This window comes from Solanum verrucosum, unplaced genomic scaffold (genome assembly GCF_900185275.1).
Source record: "Solanum verrucosum unplaced genomic scaffold, falcon-dt-bn FXZP01000255.1, whole genome shotgun sequence".
Lineage (NCBI taxonomy): Eukaryota > Viridiplantae > Streptophyta > Magnoliopsida > Solanales > Solanaceae > Solanum > Solanum verrucosum.
The window spans coordinates 1,514,152-1,539,776 of NW_026020006.1; the positions used below are offsets into that span (position 1 = coordinate 1,514,152).

General features: G+C 33.6%; 4 protein-coding genes across 6 annotated transcripts; 2 read left to right on the plus strand and 2 right to left on the minus strand.

The window, feature by feature from the left end:
• Nucleotides 1-2,297: 2,297 nt before the first annotated feature.
• On the plus strand, nucleotides 2,298-5,520 carry LOC125819446 (monocopper oxidase-like protein SKU5). Its single transcript, XM_049498876.1, has 7 exons — nucleotides 2,298-2,435; nucleotides 2,671-2,780; nucleotides 3,180-3,450; nucleotides 3,938-4,073; nucleotides 4,156-4,510; nucleotides 4,596-4,964; nucleotides 5,259-5,520. The coding sequence occupies exons 1-7, from the start codon at nucleotides 2,298-2,300 to the stop codon at nucleotides 5,518-5,520; spliced, it is 1,641 nt and encodes a 546-aa protein (XP_049354833.1).
• An 897-nt stretch (nucleotides 5,521-6,417) lies between these two features.
• On the minus strand, nucleotides 6,418-7,605 carry LOC125819585 (zinc finger protein ZAT5-like). The gene has a single exon (XM_049499038.1). It carries the CDS (start codon nucleotides 7,537-7,539, stop codon nucleotides 6,472-6,474), a length of 1,068 nt encoding a protein of 355 aa, XP_049354995.1. The 5' UTR covers nucleotides 7,540-7,605; the 3' UTR covers nucleotides 6,418-6,471.
• Nucleotides 7,606-14,226: 6,621 nt separating this feature from the next.
• LOC125819448 (probable pectate lyase 5) lies at nucleotides 14,227-17,008 on the plus strand. The gene is made up of 5 exons (XM_049498877.1): nucleotides 14,227-14,366; nucleotides 14,703-15,411; nucleotides 15,501-15,692; nucleotides 15,984-16,189; nucleotides 16,744-17,008. The coding sequence occupies exons 1-5, from the start codon at nucleotides 14,227-14,229 to the stop codon at nucleotides 17,006-17,008; spliced, it is 1,512 nt and encodes a 503-aa protein (XP_049354834.1).
• A 1,314-nt stretch (nucleotides 17,009-18,322) lies between these two features.
• LOC125819582 (serine/threonine protein phosphatase 2A 57 kDa regulatory subunit B' beta isoform-like) lies at nucleotides 18,323-25,088 on the minus strand. 3 transcript variants are annotated; one of them, XM_049499034.1, is made up of 3 exons: nucleotides 25,024-25,088; nucleotides 23,505-24,743; nucleotides 18,323-18,959 (listed from the first exon to the last, which is right to left on the minus strand). In XM_049499034.1, exons 2-3 carry the CDS (start codon nucleotides 24,627-24,629, stop codon nucleotides 18,657-18,659), a joined length of 1,428 nt encoding a protein of 475 aa, XP_049354991.1. In that variant the 5' UTR covers nucleotides 24,630-24,743; nucleotides 25,024-25,088; the 3' UTR covers nucleotides 18,323-18,656. The 3 variants fall into 3 exon arrangements, with proteins under 3 accessions (XP_049354991.1, XP_049354990.1, XP_049354989.1); XM_049499033.1 differs by having other exon boundaries at nucleotides 23,505-24,896; XM_049499032.1 differs by lacking the exon at nucleotides 25,024-25,088 and having other exon boundaries at nucleotides 23,505-25,007.
• Between the last annotated feature and the right edge of the window lie 537 nt (nucleotides 25,089-25,625).

Consider the following 25,625-nt stretch of genomic DNA (forward strand, 5'->3'; position numbering starts at 1 on the left):
AATATAATTTAAGTTTCACTTTCACTTATAAAATTTTATTTTTTTTCAAGTAAAATACATATTTAAACATAATATTAAGTTCCTTAAATTAAAACTTTTTAAACTAAAAATTGTAAATTTTAACTTTAAAATCTATATTCAAACCAGAGCTATAAAATACTCTATATTACTTGGTGCATGATTACAACTTACAAGGGGACCAAAATGCAATAAAATAGCTAATCAAGATGTATAATTATTTTATTTTTATATGTTTTGAAGATAGGAATAAAATAAACGTAGTTTAATATTAAGTAGTTAAAGAAGTGTGAATATGAATTGAAAAATGAAATAAAGGGAGTCAATGCGTGTGCTAAGTTATGAAGTACAAGTAAAGCAACCTCTTATTGCCTCTCCATTAAGAAACCTTTTTTCCCATACGATATTCAATTTTCACTTTCTGTTCTACGTGAGAAAAATCTCATTTTCGAATTCAATTAATTTAATTTATCGAACAATTTTACTTTTAGAGCAAAATACTTATTATTTAGGACTTTTTTATTTTTAAGATTCAAAACGTAAACATCTTATTAACGATAAATGATTACTTAACATTTCGAATACCATAACCTTTATTAGAAAACCTAACTATCTGACTATCACATGTTAAATACACTAAAAATTTATGTCAATATAAATTTATAAGAAAGACAATTTTCCACAAAACCAAAAATTGTGAAATAACTTCTTAATTGTTTCTTTTTCGAATAAGTTTTTTAAAAGTATTTTCTTCTTTCTCAAGCAACTTGTTTTTGAAATTTTGCATGCCCACAAATATAATTTATTTATTTTGTGTGTCCAAATTGACAAAATCATAATCACACCACCATATTTGACTAGTCCAAGTTTGGTTGCCCTGCCTGTCAAGTAAGATAATATAATAATAATAACTGTTAAACCGTTTTGGACTTTTTTTTTATTCAATATAATATTTTATTTGGAGTGTATTATATAGTTTATGAGTATAGGTTCAAACTTCATGGAATATAAAATGACAATAATGTTCAATATTCGGGGTATGTTTAAAAATTATAATAGTCCATTAAATATATTTTTGAATAGTTTTAGTTCTTTAAGTTTTTTAAAATGTATCTTTTTTTCTCATTAAATATTTATCTAGGAAGAAAATTAGTTCCTTAAAAGTTAGAAAATAGCTTTCCTCGTGAAAATAAAAGAACCATATCCCAGGAGTGATATTCTATGAGGATTGTCTCGCCTATGGGTGTGCACTATTCGAATTAAACCAAAAAATCAAACCAAATTAAACTGTATTTCAATTTGGATTGATTTTTTAGTTTTGAATTAATAACTCACTTTATCTGGTTTTTCAATTTAGTTTTGGGTTTAGAGAAATAAAAACCGAAAAAATCACATTTTAAATATATATAGAATAAAAATTCAAATTTGGTCCTCTATGTGACTATGTCTAGTGCTTGCAATCACCGGGTTATTTTATCTCTTTGTCTATTACATGCACTTAGCATATGATATTGGTGCAATAGATACATGATATATACTGCTTCTGATGTGTTACCTCATCCTCAAAGGCAGGAGTTGCAACAATCACCTTGCTTGAGAAACTCAGAACTATATTGTGCACGGCCTAATGAAATATTAAATTCATTAATATAATCAAATCTTATTATAACAATTATTCATTATAATGATATAATTTTATTCATGTTATATTTACTTTTCTATTTTAAAAAAATAATTCCGATGGTTGGTTGATTTATTTGTTACTAATCAAAATTGGGTAACTTTGTGATATAATTACCATTAGTTAAGTGAGTTTTCTGTTACAAAACAATGTTGAATGATTTTTTGATATAATTATGTTAAAAGGACTTTTTTGTTACAAAATAAATTTGAATGAATCTTTTGATATAAATATTATTAATTGAGTAATTTTTCTGTTACAACACAAAATTAATCGACTTTCTCAGATAAAAATTGTTAGTTGACTGATGGTTCGTTTGAGAAATTACCTAATATGCTTTTCTTGCTTCTCAAATTTTATGCAATATGGCAAATGCACAATTTATTAAGTTTTTTGTTTTTGTTTTTGCCGGCATTCCATTATTCCATAATCAATTTATTTGTCTTAATTCTTTTGTCTAATTGGCCTAATTTTCATCTCAATTTTCTTAGTAAACTCCATCATTTTCATTCTCATTTGTTATAAACACATTGTAATATTGCTCTTTTTTTTTATCACCTTCATAAAAAAAGAAAACTAAATGTTTTTCTTTAATATGATGGCATTTCTTAAGGGGTTGTTTGTTTTTGCTATATCATTTGTTGTTCTTCTTAATGGAGTAAATTGCATAGACATTTATCATGAATGGATTGTTTCCATTGACACAACTATTAATCCTCTAACATCTCATCAGTCTGTAAGTGTTTTCTTGATCCCATTTTCTCGATATTCGTGGCATGTTTTCATTTTTAGTCTGTCGGCCTAAAGAGCTCGTTTAATTTAGACAACAAGTTTCAGAAGTCTTCCTCCTGGATTAGTCAAACAGTGTCGTATAAATTTGGACAAAGGGTGTAGTGATCGTGTGTTTATTTATCGTTCCTTTAGTCGATTGATTGAACAAATTTGAGTAAGAAGTTATGTTATGTGAACAGGTGATCACTATCAATGAGATGTTTCCTGGACCATTGATCAATGCCACAACTAATGATGTTGTGATTGTGAATGTCTTCAACAACATGGATGAATCCTTGCTCATAACATGGTACAATCAATCTTCTCAATAACGACGTTATTTGTTTGGATGACTTTTGAATGCTATAGCGAAATGTTGTTATAGAGAACATATAATATAACACAACATGAAAAAGAATCGGTTGCAAAGAACACTTTGCATGTTATAATGAAATATTGTTATACAAGATGATTGTTACACAGAGATCTAACAGTATATGGTACAATCGATCTTCTCAATAAGCATGTCATTTGTTTGGATTGGCTACTATAACGAAATGTTGTTATAGAGAACATATTAATATAACGTAACATGAAAATTTTTGGTTTCAATGAAAACATGGTCTTTTCTCGCGGAATGTTGTTATAAATGATGACTGTTATAGAGAGGTCTGATCGTATATTGTGATTTTTTTTTCTTTTGCTAAAGGAATGGAATTCAACAGAGGTTAAATTCATGGCAAGATGGAGTTTCTGGCACAAATTGTGCAATTGAAGCTGGAAAAAATTGGACATATGTGTTTCAGGTTAAAGATCAAATAGGCACATTCACTTACTTTCCTTCAACAAACTTTCACAAGGTTGCTGGAGGATATGGACCGATACGTGTCAATAATCGCAATGTTATAGCTGTCCCGTTTCCTAAACCAGAAGCCGAGTTTGATCTTCTGATTGGCGACTGGTTCCGTACTGATTACAAGGTGATCAAGACTTTAAATCTCTATATTGAATTGCGTGACCATCTCATCAAAAAGTTTAAGCTGTTACAGATACTGCATGTTATTTACTTTATTACACCATAGACACGCCCCCTCGCGTGACCATCTGCTACAATACCATGTAGTATTATATGACCAATCTCATCTAAACGCTTAAATTGTTAGAAATGATACACGTTTACGTCCTAGCTGTCTCATTTCCTAAACCAGAAGCAGAGTTTGATCTTCTGACTGGTGACTGGTTCCGTACTGATTACAAGGTGATCAACACTGTAGTTTGTATGTTGAATCACACAACTATCTCATCTAAAAGGTCAAGTTGTTAGAGAAAGCAACATGACCCCTCATGTGACCATCTGCTCTGATACCATGTTGAATTATATGACCATTTCATCTAAACGCATATACTTTTATTGACTTAATTATATCTTTAACGTTTTTTTTTGCTCGTGCACCTTGTAATAAGCAGTCTCTTAGGTCCTCTATACAAGACAAGCAATCGAATCAGTTCTTTGATATCCCTGATGCAATCTTGATGAATGGTAAAAGACCTTACGATGAACTCTCAAGTTCGAAAAGGCACAAGTCTTTTACTGTAACAAAAGGTAAAACAGAACAGTTTTTCTTCTTGAATTTGATTCTTCTTCACTTTATATGATCATTTACTACCATATTTTTCATATATAGGAATGACTTACAGATTCAGGATATCGAACGTTGGAACTGTCATGAGTTTTAACTTCAGAATTCAAAGCCACAAAATGGTTTTGGTTGAGACAGAAGGTTCTTATACAAATCAGATAACACTTGACTCTCTAGACGTGCACGTTGGCCAATCGTATTCTGTTCTCGTTACTGCTGATCAAAATGAAGCTGATTATTACATTGTGGCAACTCCCAAAATGTTAAAAAGTGATGAAACTCTTGAAGGAATAGGGATACTGCACTATGCCAATTCTTTAACAACAGTTAGTGGTCCTGTTCCTGATGGCCCCGAGCCATTTGATATCGCATTTTCAGTCAATCAAGCCAAGTCTATCACGTAAGCATTACTTTTTTAACGTTATAGTCGACCCCAAGTAGTATGAAATTGAGACGTAGTTGTTGTTGTGGATGTGTTTTATTAGGTGGAACATGACAACAGGAGCTGCAAGGCCTAATCCACAAGGAACATTTAATGTGTCAAACGTGACGTTGGCTCAAACATTTATTCTTCATGGATCGAAGGGTGAAATTAATGGTTGGCCGCGATATGTAGTTAACAACGTGTCCTATTTCACACCCGATACACCATTGAAACTCGCTGACATGTTCGTGAATGGATCTGGTGTCTACCAACTAGATCAATTTCCTACTCGCTCTGTACATGATTCTGCTTCTTATGGAGTCTCTGTTGTCTCTGGAATCCACAAAGGGTGGCTAGAAATCGTCTTCAAAAACGATCTCGATGTTATGGATTCTTGGCATTTGGATGGTTTCGGGTTCTATGTTGTGGGGTAAGACTTATCTTCCAGTAACTAAACCAGGAATTTCATTAAGTGTGTTCATCGTTTAATATATATGTATAAAAAATGTAATTTTGAGCTATACACGTTTAATTTTCCAATGAAAGATGTTCAACTGACTACACTTCACTCTATGTTGCTACAACACTTGCTTATCCATTCTTCACATACATTATATTCAAATTAAGGCACATGAGCTACACACAATATCCTGTCTTTGCTAGACAGAACGAAATGGACATATGAGTGATCGATTACTAGAGCTTTATAACATTTTTTTTTCAGATTTGGGAATGGAGATTGGACACCAGCAGCACGTGAAACATACAACATCTTTGATCCTGTTGTTCGTTCAACTGTTCAAGTTTACCCTGGAAGATGGACAGCAGTGTATGTTTTTCTTGACAATCCTGGAATGTGGAACTTGAGATCACAACACTTGAAGAATTGGTACTTAGGACAACAATTATTCATACGAGTTTTCGATGATAATCCTAATCCTGCTAAGGAGAGAAAACCACCTCAAAATCTTCTTTTATGTGGTTAGTGCCATCAAATCATTATACTTAGTCATGGGAAGTTACACATTAGGCTGCTCAGCCAAAAAAATTTACATCCGTTAGCTAATATACATAAATTATACGCTAATTATACATATATTATACATCTGTTGGCTATGTTTTTGTCTGGATGGACGACTATTTAAGTTAATTTCTTCTCTTGTTCTTATAGGGATGTTTGAAAGTTCTATTTCACCTGTTCCAAGTCCAGCTCCAGCTCCATAAGAAGGATGGTGAAATGAGTTACTATTGATTACATGAAGATTCTTGATGTTAATTTCTACTATTATTGTATCTTAAGTAACATTTACATTTAAAATTAAGATCTTGAGGATTAAACATTGTTAAATTTGGTTGCCTTTATTCTTTTGCTCATTTTACTAAAAGAGTGACAAATAGAGATGAAAAAAAATAGGTTAAAAGAGTTACAACCACAAGAACAAGTATATAGTCTCGATTCTAAACAAGTTGGGGTCGACTGCATTAGTTGTGACTGACTATGTCATGATTGCATACCGTGTAAAAGGCACTAGTCAAACTATTCTGATAGTACACAATCTTTACATTCTCAGTATATATAACTTAAATCCATAATACTTTTTTTTTTCAATTTCTTGTACTTTAATATGAAACATCAATAAAGCTAGCTAGCTATCACTAATATCATACACTATAACTACATTAAACTTTAATACTGACAACTTTAATTAGCAATGTATGAAATTCATGAGGAATATATTTAAAGAATTTTTAACAATACGAGATGAAAGAATGGTGGTGACTCTCTTTTACCTTTAGACAATATCCATGTAAAATCACGATTGTTTGAGTATAAATCAATTTAATTTTTGGGGTTCATAGAGAAAAGGAAAAAATAAATGAACCATTGTATACGCAACCCGTAAACTCTAAACTCTGAATCTGTCTCTGAATATGTGTCAATAATGACAATCAATAAGTTGTGGGGTGGTGGATAAAACAAGTGTTGTTTGTTGTTCTTGTTCTTGCTTTTGTGCTTGTTCTTGAGGATATTTTGGTGGATGTTGAAAATTTCTTGATTGATTTTGATAATCTTGTGGTGCTGGAAGATTAAGATCTAATGATAATCCATTTCTTGGTTTCTTCAAATTATAATTAGCATATTCTTGATCAATACTTAAAGGGCTTAAACACAAAATTGTATTGTTAGTATTAGCACCCCCTCTATGTCTTCTCATGTGACCACCTAATGCTTGTCCTGAGGTAAATTCAGCACCACAATATGAACATGTATGGATTCTTGGAGATGGTGATTTGTTGTAATTTGGAGTACTTTCCATATTGATATTGTTGAATTGGGATGAAAGAGGAGATAATGTTGGTGACAATTTGTTGTTGTATTTGTAATTTGTTGTTGTTGGTGGTGGTGAGGGTTCGTCTTGGTCTGAAAAGTAGAAAAATGGATGTTTTTTCGGTTCGATTGTCAATGGCTTAGGTTTTTTATGACTTGCTCTGTGTCCACCTAGTGCTTGAAATGATGAGAATGTCCTGTTACATGTCTTGCATTCGTACACGTATGTACCGGCCTTGGTACCATTCCCTAGGTCGGTTGTCTCCACATACCTCTTGCTATTGAATTTTGTTTGGTACAACCCCATGTCATCATTGAAAAGATCAAAGAACTTTTTAGGTGGGGTCTGACGACGATGATGATTATGATGATGATGATGACCACCTTGGGACAAGAGGATGAGACACTTGGCGGTTTCTTCTTCTTCCTCCGTGGGGACATCATCATCATCAGAGAAGTTTTCGTCCGAAGTGGTAGGAGGTGGACTAGAAACATTATTATTGTTGTTGTCGTTGACTTCTTCTCCGTTAACTGTGCCATCGACGTTCGCGTCGCCGGTTGATGATGATTGTGCATTATTGATGGTCATGAAAGTGATTAGAGATTGAGGCCTAACACGCTTAGTGCGTTTGCCCTTAGAGACTCCACCCATCACTTCCTCTTGAGGAGCCTCCATCTCTCTTTTATTCAACGCGAACGTATTAAAAACATGAAATTGACCAAAACAACAACAACAATAATAATAATAGCAACAACGATTCCTCCCCCCTAAAAAAATGAAAGATTAAAGGGCGGGGGGATCGAATGCATATAAAAACAAAAGAGAGAACGAAAGAAAATAGAGAAAGCGATGAGGACGGAGAGTAGAGGGTTATGAATATGTATATATATATATACACACACTTTATAATATACACCAAAAATAGTGAAATGTAGGTTTTTAGAAGTCAAAGAAAAGAGAGAAAATTAAACACCATTAATATAATTACTGAATTAGAATGATACTAACTGAAAGTAACCTCCTAATTCCAATACTTTTGGAGAAAGAAATTAAAAATGAGTGGTAGACATGAGAGAACGCGTTGTAATACAATACACATTGATCGAATGATCTAATTGTATTTGACTGAACATGAACTTTATATAAAGTTAAATAGTAAGTATTATTACTTTATAGTTGACATATATATTAATAATTATATTACAAGATAAGAGAAGTTAATATCGAGATATAAATGGTCATATATTCATTATCAGCTTACAGCTAGTAGTAATGTGATTAATCAATTAAATATGGATCATGTATTAATTATTTTGTTATTGTTTATTTGGATGGAGGACATCTGTATGGATCATATTGAGGAAAAAAAGTTAATATTTTAATTAATAAGGATGAATGTACTAGTAGTTTCTAATAGTTAATTAATTCCACTAATCAATCTTAACTAGTCTAGCTAGTAATTAAGTTGAATCAGTATGAATTTTAATTTCTAAAAATAATTAATCATTTACAAACTAAGTAGAGAAGCATTTTTTTAAAAAAAAATAAGAAGCATTTATTTCTTGCTTATTTCTTCTAAATTTATTTTCAATATTTTTTTGTTGGCGGCGAAGGGTTGATTTACCTATCGGGAGGTTAGGATAGGTAGTGTTCTATCTAATGGAGTACTAACTAAGTGAAAGGTTTAAAAGAGATATATGACTAGCAAGTATCTTTTTGGAGAATGAATAAAAATCTTAAAAGAAAGATAATATATTTCATGCATTTTCCAATTAGTGGCAATTTAATTTGTTAGTAATCAAGAATATTATTATTTTGTGAGAAGAATAAAGAGATATAAGTCAAAGGGAAGTTTGTGTATTGCACGTAAGGAAGTGCTTTATGACAAGCAAAGGAATTAAGTTCATGTTATAAGCCACTTCTTCAACACTAAAGATTTAATACAAAACATAATCTTTTTATATTATTCATTGTTTTGGAATCATATCAATACATTGAAACATATTGTTTTCCTTTTCTTATTTTGTTTTTGTTTTGGTTTCTCACTCGGTGTTCAGTACCTGCTTTGAGACTCGATTAGTCTAGATTTGTATCGAGAAATCCGACTTTGAGGGTTAAATCGCTCCTTACGAAAGATGACTTCATTCTCAAGACTTAAACCCAAGACCTATGATTAAATATGGAGAAATACTTATTATTTCTACCACAATCTAAGGTGATATCTTGAAATAATCAATTTTCATTTATAACTTGGTGTCCGATATCTATTTTGTGGTCTGATTAATTGAGATTTGCAATGAGAAATCCTACCGAAGGTGACTGCATTAATTCTCGAGACCCCTGTTAAAGATGAATGAATACTTATCACTCCATTACAACCTTTGATAATAATAGCTTGAAATGGAGCGTTTTATTTTTGTTTTTCACTCAATATTCAGTACTTGCTTTGTGACCTAATAATTCAAATTCGCACCAAAAAATTCCACTTCATGCGTTAAATACTCCCTATCAACGACAACTTCATTCCTAGGGCTCGTTAAGTGATTTAGCAAAAAAAGTGATATAGTGAAAGAAGTCTATGTACAAACACATTATAACTTATGCATCTATTGATTGATGATATAAACACCAAATGCGGGTAAGTTTTGACCATCAAGGCAATTGGTCCTTTATTTCTTGTGTGTTCACTCATGATATAACATGATAAAACTTACAAGCAAATCGTGTAGGCTTCATAAAATCTACAACTTCAGCTATAGACCTTTAACCTCGACATAATTCAAGAGAATGACAAGCCAAATTGCCAGTAAAAACCCATACTCACAACAAAACAACAATATACCAATGAAATCCTACGAGCAGAGTTTGAAGAGGATAGAGCGTACGCAGATTTTATTCAAAGGCAGATTTAATAATGCTTAAGGGGTGTGTCACGTGACACGACTTCGTCAGAAAAACTTGATAAATATATATATATATATATATATATATATATATATATATATAAAAGATTGATTTCATGATACATTTCTTTCACTTAATTCTTCTTGGGTTCATAAATCATGATGGAGAAAATTACATGGGCTCTTTTGCTTTAAGCATAGTTTGGACCCAAATCAAGGCCTTCCATGGTAGTTTTGGGCTTTGTCAGCTATCAAATTTTCTTTTTTCTTTTTCCTTTTCTCCGTTTTTATATTTCGAATTTATATTTTAAGTATTGAATGTAGCATATGGGTAAGTATAATTTTTTAAATATTGTTTCTTAAAAGACATGAACAATGTCATATCATTTAAAGAGCGTTGTTTTGTTGGTGTAAGCTCAACAAATTAGCTTACGAGACTTGATGATTTTTAAGGACAAATATGGAGATAACAAGGAGTGTAATTCGATGTTGCAAGCAAAGCTAAGAAACAAGTAACAGGGAAAAATATATAAAATGTGCAAACAAAATTTCATATTGAAAATTGATAAGAAAAGAAGTTTTTATACATATAATACACGATAAGTATACTCTAAATTTGTTAGTCCTTTTTGAGAAAATCATACATATGGAATTAATCTGAAGAGGATGATAAATATCTTCAATAGTATGATATCTTTTTTTAAAAATCGTTTATATAACAAGTGGATCAATCTGAAGAGGATGATAAATACGTAGCTTTATTTCTACCTTTTGAAGGATGAGAATCTTTAGACTGACGTAATCCGACAAATATATCATCGAAAGTCCACTTTTTTTTCTTTTTGTTAATTCCACGATAGATATGTATTGTTAGAGAATAAAAATTGATACTTTGATTCAAAGAGAAATTAAAGCAAAAGTCCAAGTTGGACACTTTTTAAAAGACAACTTTAGGCGTTTTCTTTTTAATATATATGTTTTGATATTTTTGTGTCTCAAGGCAATGCATGATAAAATTAAAGCATAACTTGTTTACTTGGACAAAAATACACGTAGATTTGCCACTCATATCTTATCATAAATAACATATTCCTAGTCATATACATACGGCAAAAATTTAAGATACTATGTATCTTCTTCAAAAAAGAAAAAAATATGAAGAAAAAGATAGATTTTCTTACAAGAAAAGCAAAGAAAAAAAAACTAGAAAATGTGAAATATTTGATAGGATCCGATTCAGAAACGTGGAATGTATGTAAGAAAAATTTAAATATGAAACAATGTGCGTTTACTTGAAATATCCTTTAATTATGAAAAAAATATAATTTTTGATACACATATTTCTTCCCCGCGGCCATATAAATAATATTTATATTTCACCCTACCAAAATATAAAAATTATCAACAAACAATTTATATCGCTAAATAACACATAATTGTTGCTACTATTATTTACTAGTGACGGATTATAGAAATATCTTATTAGCTACACGGACTATTTAACGATAGATTAACGATGAATTCTATAGCTAATTAAGATTTTTATTTTATTTTATAATGAGATCAATTGTAATGCTTACAATATAGGAAAAGTTTGCTTTTTTACTATTTAGGTATGTAACAAGGCTACATGTGTGTTTGTCTTGTAAACTATACTTGATGACAAGGATCCATATTATCCTACTCATCTTTGTTGCATTCTTTTGACTTGAGAAACTACTAAAAAGTTGTTTATATAGAAAGTGATCATGGGGCATCCAAAAAAGCACAAGTAACATGATGAGATAGAATATATATAACTTTATAATAATTTGTAATAAATTAAGTTTATCGAGGATCTTTCAGAAATAATTTTTTGGCTAGGTATAATAATAAAATTAGTCATTTTCATTGTGATAGTTACTCCAACTTACAAAAATAATCATCTAGACATTTCTAAAACTTATATTTCACATCAACATTATATATCCACGAGACAGTGAGGAGAATTGAAGTGTTTAGTTTTCAGTTGAAATTACGTTAAAGTATACATCTAAATATGCACTATCTGCCTACTTATCAGCTAAGACCAAATTTAAATATTTGTTGGTGCATTATGCCAACTTTTTATGTTGTTTCCTTTGTAGTACATTCTAAAGAGAAAATACATAAGTTGCTCCTTAAAGTTATACACAAAAAAAGTCAAATACACGTTTTAATTTTACGGGCAACTTATCACCTCTTATTCTTATTCAAAATGAAATTTATTATTTTCACATTTGAATATGAAGATATATTAGCCATCATAACATTCATAAACGAGATTGATAGATGAATAGAGGAGTCCAGCCACAATCATTATTGATTTGCCTGGGAGGAGTTCAACCGCTCGAACTCAGAGAGATGAGCCTAATAGTGCCCCAAGCCAAAATAGAGAGCGGATCAATAATTTTGTAAGTAGTGAAGAAGTGATGCTACAATTATTTTGTTATTAAAAAAAAAAAACTTTATGGCATCTAATAAATATATTATTCTGATGTTATTCGAAGCATATTTTAAGCTTTCAATTGGGTATCTGGCTTGTAGTCCTTCCCCCCAATTTCTTCCACAAAAAGAGAACAAAGTTGGGTATCTCAAAATTGTAGACCTTTTTTTCTTTTGTTTTTTCGGCTTCGTATTTGTATTGAAATTCGGTTAATTTGAATTCACATTATATGGTCCATTTCTGGCCAGCGCTTCCAACATGATTTTTTGTCATTCTCAGATCTCGAACCCAATATCTCTGATTAAGAGTACTAGAGGGATTCAAACCATCCCATCATAACTTATGTTATTATCGAGACCTTGAACTATGCAATTATTTTTTAAATGATATGATAATGTAAAAAATTAGTCAATGTATTACATAGAGTTAATTTTTCATGAAATATAATTTTAACTAATTGTCCACCCTTTTAGACATTTTGTGAAAAGGTTCTTGTCCAGATTCAGAGATGTTAACCTCCATAATCTTTCTCTATTTCAGCAAAGAATCTCAACTCCAAAAGTAGAGCCAAAAGCACCTTTTCAACCTTTAACAACTAATTAATACATCCACAAAACTCGAATTGGTGAGATGGATAAAATTTTGTTACGCTTGATCATAAGTCTCATATTCAAATCTTGGAACAGAAAAACTTGTATCTTCCTTTACTAGTCCTAAATAAGAAGTGAAATTTGATGGATACAAAATGCATAAAAAGTGTCTCACGTTCACACGTAGGGTTAAAGGAACAATTGCATCCCAAACATGTGTGATATAGACGGTCTATCTTGATACAATTGTAAATATAAGTTAATTCAGTAGCTGAGTTTACGACTTGTACCGTTATTCCAACTCCTATTTTCTCGTATACTAATGGATAAAGGGAATAAAATAAGCAAGGAGATGTTTGTACATTTTGTATTAGCCGCTTTCTTGGATAAAAATCTAAACTTTTCTTTATGAAATTAATTACTCCTAGAATAATTAAGATGCAAGAAAAGGAATGTAAGAGACTGAGGAAAACTGCAATTTGCAAAGGAGAGCAAAAATAATTAAAAAAAAGTAAAAAATATATCTAAAATATTTTGATTTTTCACATTTTATACCTAAACTATCATATATATGCGAGTTTTTCTATCTAAACTATCATTAAGTATTAATAGAACACACCTTGTCCTCAACTATCAATAGTTCTTTTTCTGCATTGAACAATGATAATATTTCAGATAGGAACAACTGATATTGATGTGTGTTTTAATAAATAGTTTTAAAAAAAAACTCACACATTTGATAATTCAGGTATAAAACTCAAAAAATCAGAATTCTTAAAATATGTTTGTGATCTTTAACGCAAACATTTAAAAACGAAAAAAAAAACAGAGTCATTTGATATGCGAAACGAAATAAATAAGAATATCTCATGTTTTAGGATAATTCAAGATGATTATTTTATCGATCCCACCTTATATATGAATAGTAATCCCACCATTTTACTACAAACAGATTAAATAATCTTGAAATCAATTAATACCTCAACCCAAACATAAAATAAAATTAACCTCAAATTTTATTCTGAAATTATTATTCTTTATCTCACGTACCAAACCATCCAGAGTCTCTATCTTCTATTCCTTTTCAAACTTCCTTTTCTAGCCACAAAATCCTTTTCAATGGGAATATTTTTTTGGGGGGCTATTATCAACATCACAGCCACCATTCCAAAATTTCTTTCTTCTTCATCAAATATACTAGCAAAAAATATACCCCTATTAAATCCAAGACCCCTAGTACAAAACATTTTTTTTTAAAATTAATAATTTGTCAACTTTATTACATCTATTATATAGTATATAATAGACATTACAATTTTCTCAAGTTTCCTAAGAGAGAATTCAACAAGAAGGAATCATTAGTAGTACAAAATTTCAAGAATACAACTTCATCAATTATTCAACAATGTTTTCTAATACTTTCATTCTCTCTTTTTCATTCTTCTTAATCTTGTCATTTTCTTCACTAATTATAGCTACTTTCAATAATCTTACACTTCCTCATCAACATCCTTTTCCTGAATCTATTGTTCAACAAGTAAACAGGTGAAATTACCTCAAAATAATTTATCATTCTTGATCTTTCTCAACTAAGTTTTGATTATTTCTGCATTTTATCAACTGGGTATCTCTGTTTATGCACATTACATTAAGGGAAAAAAAAAAAGCAATCTTGGTTTTGCTCATTTCTACATAGAGTAATAAAGGCGGAATCGAAATTTTTAGTTTATGAGTTCTGAAATATGATTCTTTTTTGCTTACTAGTTTCCGAATAGATTATTTATAGGTAATAACACAAAATAAAGGATTTGGACCTAAGTTACTGAGTTCTATCGAGTCCATAGTACTATATCTTATATATATTTTTCCATATTTGTACAGGAGGATCAATGAATCCATATCAAGAAGGCAAATATTTGATACAACAGTAATAAATTACCAATGTCTAACGGGCAATCCGATCGACGACTGTTGGAGGTGCGACCCGAATTGGGTCAACAACCGCCAGCAGCTCGCGGATTGCGCCATTGGGTTTGGTCACGGTGCAGTCGGAGGGAAAGGTGGCCGGTACTACTTGGTTAGCGATCCCTCCGACTTTGACACCGTGAATCCTACCCCTGGAACCCTCCGGCACGCAGTGATCCAGGAGGAGCCCCTCTGGATCACCTTTGCCGGAGACATGATCATAAGGCTCAAACACGAGCTTATGATCAACAATTACAAGACCATAGACGGACGTGGCGTGAACGTCCACGTCACGGGTGGTGGATGTATAACATTACAATATGTTACAAATGTGATTATACATAATATACATATATACAATTGTGTACCATCAGGTAATAGTAACATAAGACAAAGTACAACACAAGTTGGATGGAGAGGAATGTCTGATGGTGATGGAATATCAATTTATAGTTCAAGAAATATTTGGATTGATCATTGTGCTTTGTCTCATTGTACTGATGGCTTAATTGATGCTATCATGGGATCAACTGCTATTACTATATCTAATAGTTATTTCACTCACCATGACAAAGTTATGCTTTTGGGACACGACGATCGATACGTACCCGATGTTGGTATGCAGGTTAGATTTTGTATTCGTAAAGAGTTGATACACACCTATCAACAGTTTTGAAGAGTTCGAGTAACATGTTTGATTTGTGAATTTATTAGGTGACAATAGCATTTAATCATTTTGGAGAAGGATTAGTACAAAGAATGCCAAGGTGTAGAAGAGGTTATATACATGTAGTAAACAATGATTTTACAGAATGGCAAATGTATGCAATTGGTGGAAGTGCTAATCCCACAATTAATAGCCAAGGCAATCGTTTTACTGCACCAACAGATCCAAATGCCAAAGAGGTAATTCTCATAGATAATCGTCGTGTCTGAACCAGCTTGAGTTGAATGTGCCTTGACTAGTCTATCGTATCGTATAATTTTGCTCATCAATCAAGACTTGGGCAGATAAAAAGTTTTGAAGGGATTGAAGTTCAATTAAAAATCCTTTTGTTGTAAAATTATACTATGCAAATGGAGGGAGGGGAAATGAGTTTTTCTTGTTATATGTTACATGTTGAATCTCCTTGACGTGAGAAAAAATTCTTTAAATTTGAACGATAAGGTCATTGAAAATCGAGTTTGTACTCACAGGTGACGAAGCGTGTGGACGTGGACGAGAGGGATTGGACAGAGTGGAACTGGAGGACAGAAGGGGATGAAATGGTAAATGGAGCATATTTTGTTCCTTCAGGTGATGGAATTAGCAACCAATATGCCTTGGCATCAAGCATGGAGCCTAAATCTGCATTTCTCATTGATCAACTCACCATGAATGCTGGTGTTATTAGTGTCCCCAGGTAACCCCCCCCCCCCCCCCCCAAACCAAACACTTTTTTATAATCGAGAAATCTTCGAGGGTTAGTGGTCACACGGTTAGAAACTCGATGAATAATCAAACTATTTCTGCATTTTCATTTCCCAACTCCTAGTTGGAGAAAATGAACATGAAACAAGGTGTTGTTTATGACATATAGTGCTCGATCGGTTTATAATAAGTCCGGCTCTCTACCTTCTCCACTTAAAGACCAAGCTTGTCTACAACGAGGTTCCAACTCGTGACAAACATATGATGTGTGGGTTAGGCACATGCCAGGGGTTCAAATCCTGCCACTGACAAAAGTCTGGTATTTAAGTGGAGAATGGTAGAGGGTCGGCCCCATTATCTACAGAGTTTCATACCGTGCACCACTAGCCCTCGGGGAGCAAGACCCTCTCCCCCTTGCAAAAAAAATCAAATTAATTCTACTCTCCTGCTAGCATAACAATGCCATCTATATAGACTGATATCAGATCTAGTCATTTGATAAATGCCAGTATAAAATGGTAAAAAAAGTCTTCTGTTAAACAACAGGGATACCACTGTGGCCATGTCATTTGGTGGGAGAACCAGAACAACCATTACCGCCAACCAGAGCAGCAGTGTTAGACCTTCAAGGTCTAACGATGGTGATGGCGGTTTCTTAGAAAAGGTATTTGGGAGCGTTGCATCAGCAGGATCATCAACATCATCACCTTCAAGTTCAACCACCAACATCTTGTTTTCTCTTCTAATTTTGTATATAATCACCAACAATGTTGGGCTATTAACATTACCATTATCACTCATACTACAGTAATCTAAGAAAGATTATTATAACAAAGAATGTACTAAAAGAAAATTTTCTACTTAACAGTATCAGTATCAAGGATTCCCACTTCTTGTACATAGTTAATTGATAGTAACATCAAGAGGGGTTATACCCTTTAGAAATTGTACATATCATATTTGTTGCAGCAAAGGTTTCTTGGTTTCCTAAAACGACACTTATTTTTGGACGGGAGGGAGTATTACCACCTTGCAGACTCACATGTCTACCAAACGCTTAAACCTCAAACTTATGATCATTGCAACATTAGTTCCTCGAAGATCAATCAAATCGAAGGCAAACTATTGGGGCTAAAAATGCTTAGAACTTTTCTAGTGCTATCACATCTTTCCTTGGATAGTTAAATGGTTTGTTAATACTTAATAGTTCATGATTCTCTCAACTAAATGAGGCCAAACATAACCAAGAAGATCTCAAAGGTTTCCATGTGTAGTCAGAAACCGATACTCTAAGCAGTTATTGTTATGAATAACTCGTATCGTGCTATAGTTGGAACGCTCCCTTGTTCACAGTTCCACTCTTTAACCTCTCTCTCTTCAACTCCCAGTCCCTCTTTCCCTTTCCCCACCAAGAAAAAAGTGAAGAAACGATAATTCTTATATATAGACGCTATGAGTGTTATGAAAGGTGAAGAACACAAAAAACTCTTAAGTTCGTTGGGGCTTTAAGTGCAAAGCACAAATAATGTGTGAGGTTAACAAAGAAAGGTGCAAATAAAGAAAAAGTATAAATATGTATATGGAGTCCTAGACTAATAATTATAAGAATAAATAACAAATCTAGGACAAAGAAAGTGAAAAAATTCAACGATGAAGTGTTTGCATTAAATTGAAATATCAATTGTTTAGTGTAGCCTCTTCAGAATTATGATCATTGGCAAGGAAACATATGCCTTAGACCCTTGATAACGATACTGAAGCGCTCAACATGTTTTGCGCCTTGCTTCAAGGCTCCTTTGACAACACTGAACACTATTTCCCAAGTCCCAACAGCAATACATACACATTTACTTTTCTCCTTTAATTGTTTTTGGGAGGCAGAGTTGCTGGAATAGGGGTCGGGGGTCAGAGAACAAGTAGAAACCTTGAAGATATTGTTTGCCATAAAGAACTTTCAGGAAGTTGCTACAAATAAATTGCTTGGGGCAACAGAAGAAGAGAAAAAAATTGATCAACAAGCATATCATCACTATTGAAAAACATTTCAGACAAAAATACGGGCAACAAAGAAACGATGGACTAATATATTTCTGTATCCCATTTTCCTTTTCCTAGAGGAAGGTAGTGGGAGGGTAGAGGTGGGGGTGGGGTGATCACAAAGACCAGAAATTTGATTATTTGTTAGTCCTAAAATGATAAAGAATAATCGTCTTAGAATAGCTAAAATAAACAAAACTTTCACAGCATGTCTGTCAAGGAAAGATAACACAATGCCCATACCTTCAGCCTGCCTCGCTCAAATTATGGAAAAGCAGCAGGAAGCACGGAAAAAACTTTGGAGCGATTCATCTTCAGTTTGCAAAGTCAAAAACCATCATTAGGTAGTTTGAGATGTTCTACGCAGAGGAGTACTGCTTGTGCGGGGCTCAGCTGGACTCGATATGCTGTTGCAACATGTTCTACCTGACCATTGAAGCAGCTTCTTCCAATTTTTTCCAAGCTCGCTCACGCTGCTCCACAAGGCCGCTGGCACCAGCTGCCTTTTCATTGTATTCCTTTTCACACTCCTCAAAAAGTTCTGAATCCATCTCCAAGAACATTCTCCGGACATTAGAGGTCAACCCGTGGACTGCCTGATTCCAGTGACCATACATATTCCTTTCTAATGGCTCAAAGATGATTGGCAAAATTGCACGTCGATTCTGCGCGATCAAGTCTACTATATGCTCATTGTTCCATAAGAACAGAGCTCGCTCAGCAACCTGCCATGCACAAAATCTTTGGATCATGGTCTCATTTTCATGCAACCTTCTGAATCAAACGACACAAGAAACATTTGGAGAAACAGACTATTACAGACCAATATGAGACGCCATACAAATAAATAATGATATCATGCATTTCAAATACAGCAACTATTTTCAGATAATAGGACATCTCCCAATGGTCTTCAGCAAGTACCCTGTAGAAGCCTACCATTTTGATTACATCTAAAACTGCCATATGTGAGCATATGTTGGGTGGTTAAATGGTCAGCTAATACGATCCCGATCACATGGCATAAAATACAAAAGAAATAGGAACTCGCATATCATTTCAGAATAACATGTCACACACTGCATGCACTGTATGTAGCTTGACTATCCATAAGCTCAAGCTAAGAAAATGGTTGCAGTACTCATGACTGGATGAAGTATCAATATGCTGAAGTACGGCCTAAAAATCAGAGTAAGTAGCAGCAGTATATTCTACATGCTAGAATCTCAATGTTACAATAACAGAACGCTGCATAACATCGCCATCCAGGCATTCAAGAAATGCATTAAAATTATTCTCTTCATTTCACATTATTTTGTTGTTAATGCTCTTATTTCTGTATTCCCTTCTTCAAACTGCTTGGACATGCTTTATTTTATGCCGAGGGTCTATTGGAAACAACCTCTCTATCTCTACGAGGTAGGGGTCAGGTACGTGTACATTCTACCTTCCCCACACCCCACTTGTGGGATTACACTGGGATATTGTTGTTGTAAGCTCCATATAGCTGTCATGTAGATAACATGAAACAACAAATGTACCAGAAACAGTAATGACGTGTTCCTGTTCATCAAGCTTGGCATATTTGAATCATTTTTTACAGTACCACCTTTAAGTTTTAACAACTCAATCATCGTACATACAATGGACAAGACTGAGAATTCTTAGAAAGTGTGAATAAGGGACTAACTTTTGACTAGTGAACTGGTTCATTTTAGGATATCTAATTCATCCATAGAAACCTGAGAAGCATGGACACTCCAAGGAGGCAAGACAAAAAAGACGTAAAACGGCAACTGATACATATCCCAATAAACTTAGACCTTCTCTATCTGCCCTTATTCTAAGCCATTGCTAGAATGTTGCACAGACTGCTCGTCTGCTGAGTGCTTGAATTTCAGTTTCTCACAGTGCATTAAGTGCTCAAAAGTAAAAGCACTCAAACATCAACATATGGATATAGGAAATTGCTTAAGAAAAGTGAAGTCTCACCATCATATATCCATCAAATCTTATGTTTGTCAACTTTACAATCAAAAGGAAGATAGAAGTGCTTAACTAGCTTAACTAAGCATGGCCAACCCAATAAGTCGGGAGTACAAGAACAACAACATACGTAGTGCAATTCTACAAGTGGGGTCTGAGGAGGGTAGGATGTACATAGATCTTACCCCTACCTTTGCAGGGTAGGGAGGTTGTTTCCGATAGACCCTCGTCTCAAAAGAAGAGAAGAATTTGAAGCAGGGTTGCAAAGAAATAAGACGACATAGTAAAGGATAAAAAACAAATGAAGCAATAAACAGTAATAAACACACGGTGATTACTAAATAATACTACTAATAAGGAGAAGCGGAGAGGAGGCTAGCCCCTGCCTTTCCCAAAAGCAGTCCGACAACACTCGGCTAAGTACTAACTTTCTACCCTTATCCTCGACCTCCATTAAGTCAAGAGTAAAATGTATAATCCTTTGACTTATCTCATCATAAGAATAGGTATGTCTACACTGCACAATAAAATTATTCAGCCTCTCAAATTGAAGCACCTGGATTATCCACAATGCTTTGTTGTCTGTGTCAAGCATAACATATTAAAAGTAAATCCTATGTTTAACCTTCGAGGAAATGTGCCACAAAGGGAAGTGTCCTTAGATCATAACACCATAGAAAGAGCAGTATGTCACAGTTTATTCAAAGACTGAAGTTCTGTAAAAGTGCTGCTGGCTCGTATGGAAAATCACGGTTCTATTATGTTATGGTGATAGTAGCTATGAACGTGATTATTCCAAAAGAACCGTGATTGAAAGGTTATATTTCAAGGAAAAACTTCTTTACATATTACTTCAAAGGGAAACAAAATCAGTCAAATTGTCGATTTCTCACCTTCAATCATCTAGTCATTAGTTTGATGCATAGCAATTGATGTAGTTTTTTTTTAATAATATTGGATAGGTAAAACTTTGACGGAAGTTTTCACCATCAATTTAGGTTAAAGAAATCGCATTTGAGAAACTAGAAGAGAAGACAAGTTGGAGCCTTCAATTACAAATCCAGCCGTGTCGGCTGCCACAAAATTTTAGTCCCTTTGAGCATTAATTGCCTAGCCAACTAGTTAAGATATCCCCTAAAAGTCATCTCATAAATTGATGCACATTAACTCATGCATCAATCAGCATTCAAACTTCAAACTTAACCTTCTGCATTGAAACCCCAGCACCAGTCTGAGGCAGTGTTTAAGAAGAGCAAAAAAGCTTTTGATTTAGAGAAAACAAAATTTTCCCTGTCATCAAACTGGAAATATAGTCCCCCTTAGTCTTTTTGCAAAAAATAGTGCCTATCACATTGTCCGAACTTCGGTTATTGCAAATTAAGCTCCATACTAGCAGGCTGACGTGCAATAACTTTAGAATCTTTTCTTTTGAATTGTCCTTGCCCCACACCACGCAAAGCGAAGCCCGGTATTTAAGTGGAGAAGGGTAGAGGGGCAGGCTCATTATCCACCGAGTTTAGAAGGCTGTGATTGGTCCAAAGGGCGGGTCAAAGACGGATTTCTCGGTTATCAAAAAAATAAAAAATAAAAAATAAAAAAATAAAAAATAAATAAAAAATAAAATAAAATATATATATATATATATATATATTTCTAAATCCTATGTCCATCAAGCTACAATACTGTTTTTAGAAGTTACCAGCCAACCAGCAAAGGGAGTAAAGAAAGCCGTATGCAATCAATAAGCACCAAATTAATCCTTGTGCCAGCAAGAGATAACTCATTTATATGGACATTTTTCGTTACACTAACTACCTAATCAAGACACAGACAACAACATCAAGCACACTCATGTAAAAGTGCACTCGCCTACCCACACATTCCATATTCATTTTCTATTAATTTTTCCCAAAGCTGCACGCTGAGGGGCACTAGGGCATGAATGAGAATTGGTGTTATGATGCTAGAAACTAAAACCATACACAAGTCAAAATTAGATTTAAGATTAATTGGTTCAATTAATTGCTTGATTTCAGAAACTAAAAGAAAATTATGCATCTTCAAAGCAGAGGACTTCCAACCTACTAACTGTATTCCATACATGAAGAACATAAGAATGAGATGCTCAAAGCTCTCAGGTAAATTACTTCAAGCAGTGAACATGTGGATTCAGTTTCCCTTTATTTCTTACAATTAAGAACAAGATTTTGATAATTCTTCAATGTCATGATCCTTTTCTCAAGATTAAAAATAAAATAAAAAGGTTACAGCTTGTTTCAGTATTGTGCCATTCGTCAACACATTTGACTAATCTGAAATCAAGTTTTAAATAATTAGATGTGATCTTGGATAGTCAAATGTGATATTTTTACCTTATAGGTGGAAGTACCTCAAGTATCACTTTGCTCTAATGGTTTTATCACCTTTAGGAACATATAATTCCACATGGTAACCTATTAGTGCATCAGCTGTTATATAGTTATATCATATTGATTGGCTAAATGCACAAATATCATCATTAGGATCACTTGGAAAGTAAATGTGATATTGTTGGACTCATGTTTTCTATTTAGAGAAAATGATATGAAATCTCTAAACTGCATTCCCTCAGTTTGGATTTCCAAATAGGACTTCTAAATTTCTTCTTCTTTTCGTTTTCGTAAAATAATAATACAATTTTACTGATAGAGACAAAATATCATATTTCTTAAGTAATCAAGTCATGAATTTTATACTTAAAACCTAGTTCCTCCGATAAACAGGATGGCAAAGTTTCACTCCTTTTTTATGACGGTGGTGTCATGGTCAGCTTGTGCACACCTTGACTAATTCCAACGGTAGCTATTAGCTCCGACCAGCACAGGAACGAGGTAACTCTTCCCATTGAGACTTAGGCAGATGGGAAAAAATCACCAAGATTTTTGTGTCCATTGGGATTTTATTCTGCCACCTCATGATTCTCGCCCACTTCATTGTCCACTAGGCCACGCCCTTGGGTGTGATAGTGGAGTTTCACTTCTTTCAACTAATATCCACTTTACTTGGTGGGCTTTGCTTCTTTCCTCCCACCTTACCTTTTCTGGGGGGTGGGGTAGGGGTTATATATTCAAGACTGACCTTAAATCTTAGAGCATAAATCAAGCAACCAAATTATAAAAGCTTAGAGCAAAGAACAGCAATGAAGATACAAAAAGAAGAAGATCCGCAATGATCAGTTCACACATGATGAATATGCATAAGAGATGGCAAAATACTGAGCATAGGGATAGCAATAATTCACGGACCTGAAAATGGGGACTATTGATGCTTCGTCCAAGTTGCTTGAAAAGGGGAACCAAACAGCGCTGAAATTCAGCAGGCTGTGTACCTTCCAGAACTTCTTCCAGTTCATTAAGAAAGAGAACCTCCTTTCCACAATTAGTAATTGGCCAATATTTTAGTAGTCCCCTGATGACGATATCTGCCAATCGGTAATCTTTCTCAACAAACTGAGTAATGCAGTAGGACAGCTGATGGTGATATGCAGAAACACATTTAGGCTTGTGGAGTGGAATAAGTGCCCGAACAAGAAACAACTTGTGCTCTTCTTTCATTGGTAGAGCAAATCCATTTATTACACTTCCAAGAATCTCTAGCAATTCACCGATACCGTTATGCCTCTCCGTCTCAAATATAAACCTGTAGAATACATTGTTTATCCCGTTCCTTATAAATGGCCTATGAACCATGAATTTCCCATATATGCGGTGAAGGATAGTCTTCAAATACTCCCGCTCTCTAGGATCCTCTGAATCAAACAAGTCGAGCAGTTTCAGCACAAATGAGTGGTCAAGATATCGCTTGGCAACCTTGGTATCCATCTCAGTCGACATCACATACCTTAAAAGTAACTCATACACTAGTTGCAAATGAGGCCATGATGGATCCAGATACATGTCATCCTCTTCCTCAATACCTTCCGACCCAGTATTCTCGTGCGAAGCAGGAGGCAGGCACCGGAAAAGGTTGGTAGATATCATCCTAACCAACTCTTCTTGCATTATTTCATTCATTTTACACGAACCCGATTGAACTAAATCAATAAGCTCTGTGAGTGTTTGTCTCTTGATCTCCTTTTGTCTAGCACACTTCACCGTATCTGAGAAGTCAAATTGCACGCAGCAAATTTGGAGCTTCCGGATAAACAAAACATGACGTTCGGAAAGCGCAACCTCCTTCAATAAGGGCAAAACTTCAACCACACTAGGATCTGGTGTGGCATTTGCCAAAGTAACATGCTGTGACGCCACAGCAGACGTTGCTATTCGCGAAGCATGATCAACGGGCGCATTAGGCAATGAACTCGGTATCGGAGGCTCCACAGCATCCCCTTTGGAGCTTTTCTTCCCTCTTTTTATTATCTTAAACATAACTCTTAATCTATTAACACTTACAAAACAAAAACAACCAAATAGGGTTCTCCTAATTCACCATTATATCTCCTACAACCTCTTTCACAAGAACAATTATATCAAAACAAATCCCTAGCAAATCAATAAAAGAATCAATCTTTTTCACAAATTCCTCAAAATGGTATTCAAGGAATCTAATAAACTACAAGAATCTGAAATCCCAGATCAAAAAACAAAACTTTTTAACAATCCATGCCAGAAGAGAGCAAAATATCAAGAACCCATCTGCAGAAAAGTGAATATGAACCATACATGTAAAAATGCTGATAAAGAAACATATATTCAAAGTACAAATTGAGCAAGATTTGATTTTTTTATGAGAAAACAAACAGGGAAAGTGAAAAAAAAGTACCTGCAGAGAGATCCGAGAAGAAAGGGATGATGAAGAAGAAGAGAACATTTGTGCTTTTTTTGAGTGTGAAAGTGCTGGCATATTTTGAGGTTATAAAATATTTTAAATATTTTATATTTGGAAAAAAATAAAAAGAAATTTTAAAAAATATAAAAATATAGTATGTTTTCTTTTGCCTTAACTACTTCAAAATTTGAATCCAAAAACTTTTTTTTCCCCAATTGAGAAACTTTACAATATTATATGCTTGGATAGATTTTTTTAAACAAATGTAAGAACTTATAAAAAGAAAGTTTATGAAAATAATTCTTTTCCTAAAATGTAGTAAATTATTATGCTTCGTAAAAATATCTTTTTTCAGATAATTTCATTAAATATTGAGTAAGGATATACTATGACATGGATTATTTGTGATAAATTAATAGATGCATGATATTCATATGTTTTAACTTCAGCCGAGAGTATATCGAAAACAGTTTCTTTATCTCACAATCCACGTCTCAGACGCCGCTTGTAAATAAAATATGTTATTAGAATAAATGCATGATATATATTTGTAGATCAATTTTTCTTGATAAACTAGAATTAATTAAAAGTCCTTT

Coding starts and splice junctions, on each gene's coding strand:
- LOC125819446 (XM_049498876.1), top strand. CDS start 2,298: ATGGCATTTCTTAAGGGGTTGTTTGTTTTTGCTATATCATTTGTTGTT. Junction 2,436..2,670: donor CTCTAACATCTCATCAGTCT/GTAAGTGTTTTC, acceptor TTATGTGAACAG/GTGATCACTATCAATGAGAT. Junction 2,781..3,179: donor GAATCCTTGCTCATAACATG/GTACAATCAATC, acceptor CTTTTGCTAAAG/GAATGGAATTCAACAGAGGT.
- LOC125819582 (XM_049499034.1), bottom strand. CDS start 24,629: ATGTTTAAGATAATAAAAAGAGGGAAGAAAAGCTCCAAAGGGGATGCT. Junction 18,960..23,504: donor TCAATAGTCCCCATTTTCAG/GTCCGTGAATTA, acceptor TGTGCATGGCAG/GTTGCTGAGCGAGCTCTGTT.
- LOC125819448 (XM_049498877.1), top strand. CDS start 14,227: ATGTTTTCTAATACTTTCATTCTCTCTTTTTCATTCTTCTTAATCTTG. Junction 14,367..14,702: donor ATTGTTCAACAAGTAAACAG/GTGAAATTACCT, acceptor ATATTTGTACAG/GAGGATCAATGAATCCATAT. Junction 16,190..16,743: donor GGTGTTATTAGTGTCCCCAG/GTAACCCCCCCC, acceptor GTTAAACAACAG/GGATACCACTGTGGCCATGT.
- LOC125819585 (XM_049499038.1), bottom strand. CDS start 7,539: ATGGAGGCTCCTCAAGAGGAAGTGATGGGTGGAGTCTCTAAGGGCAAA.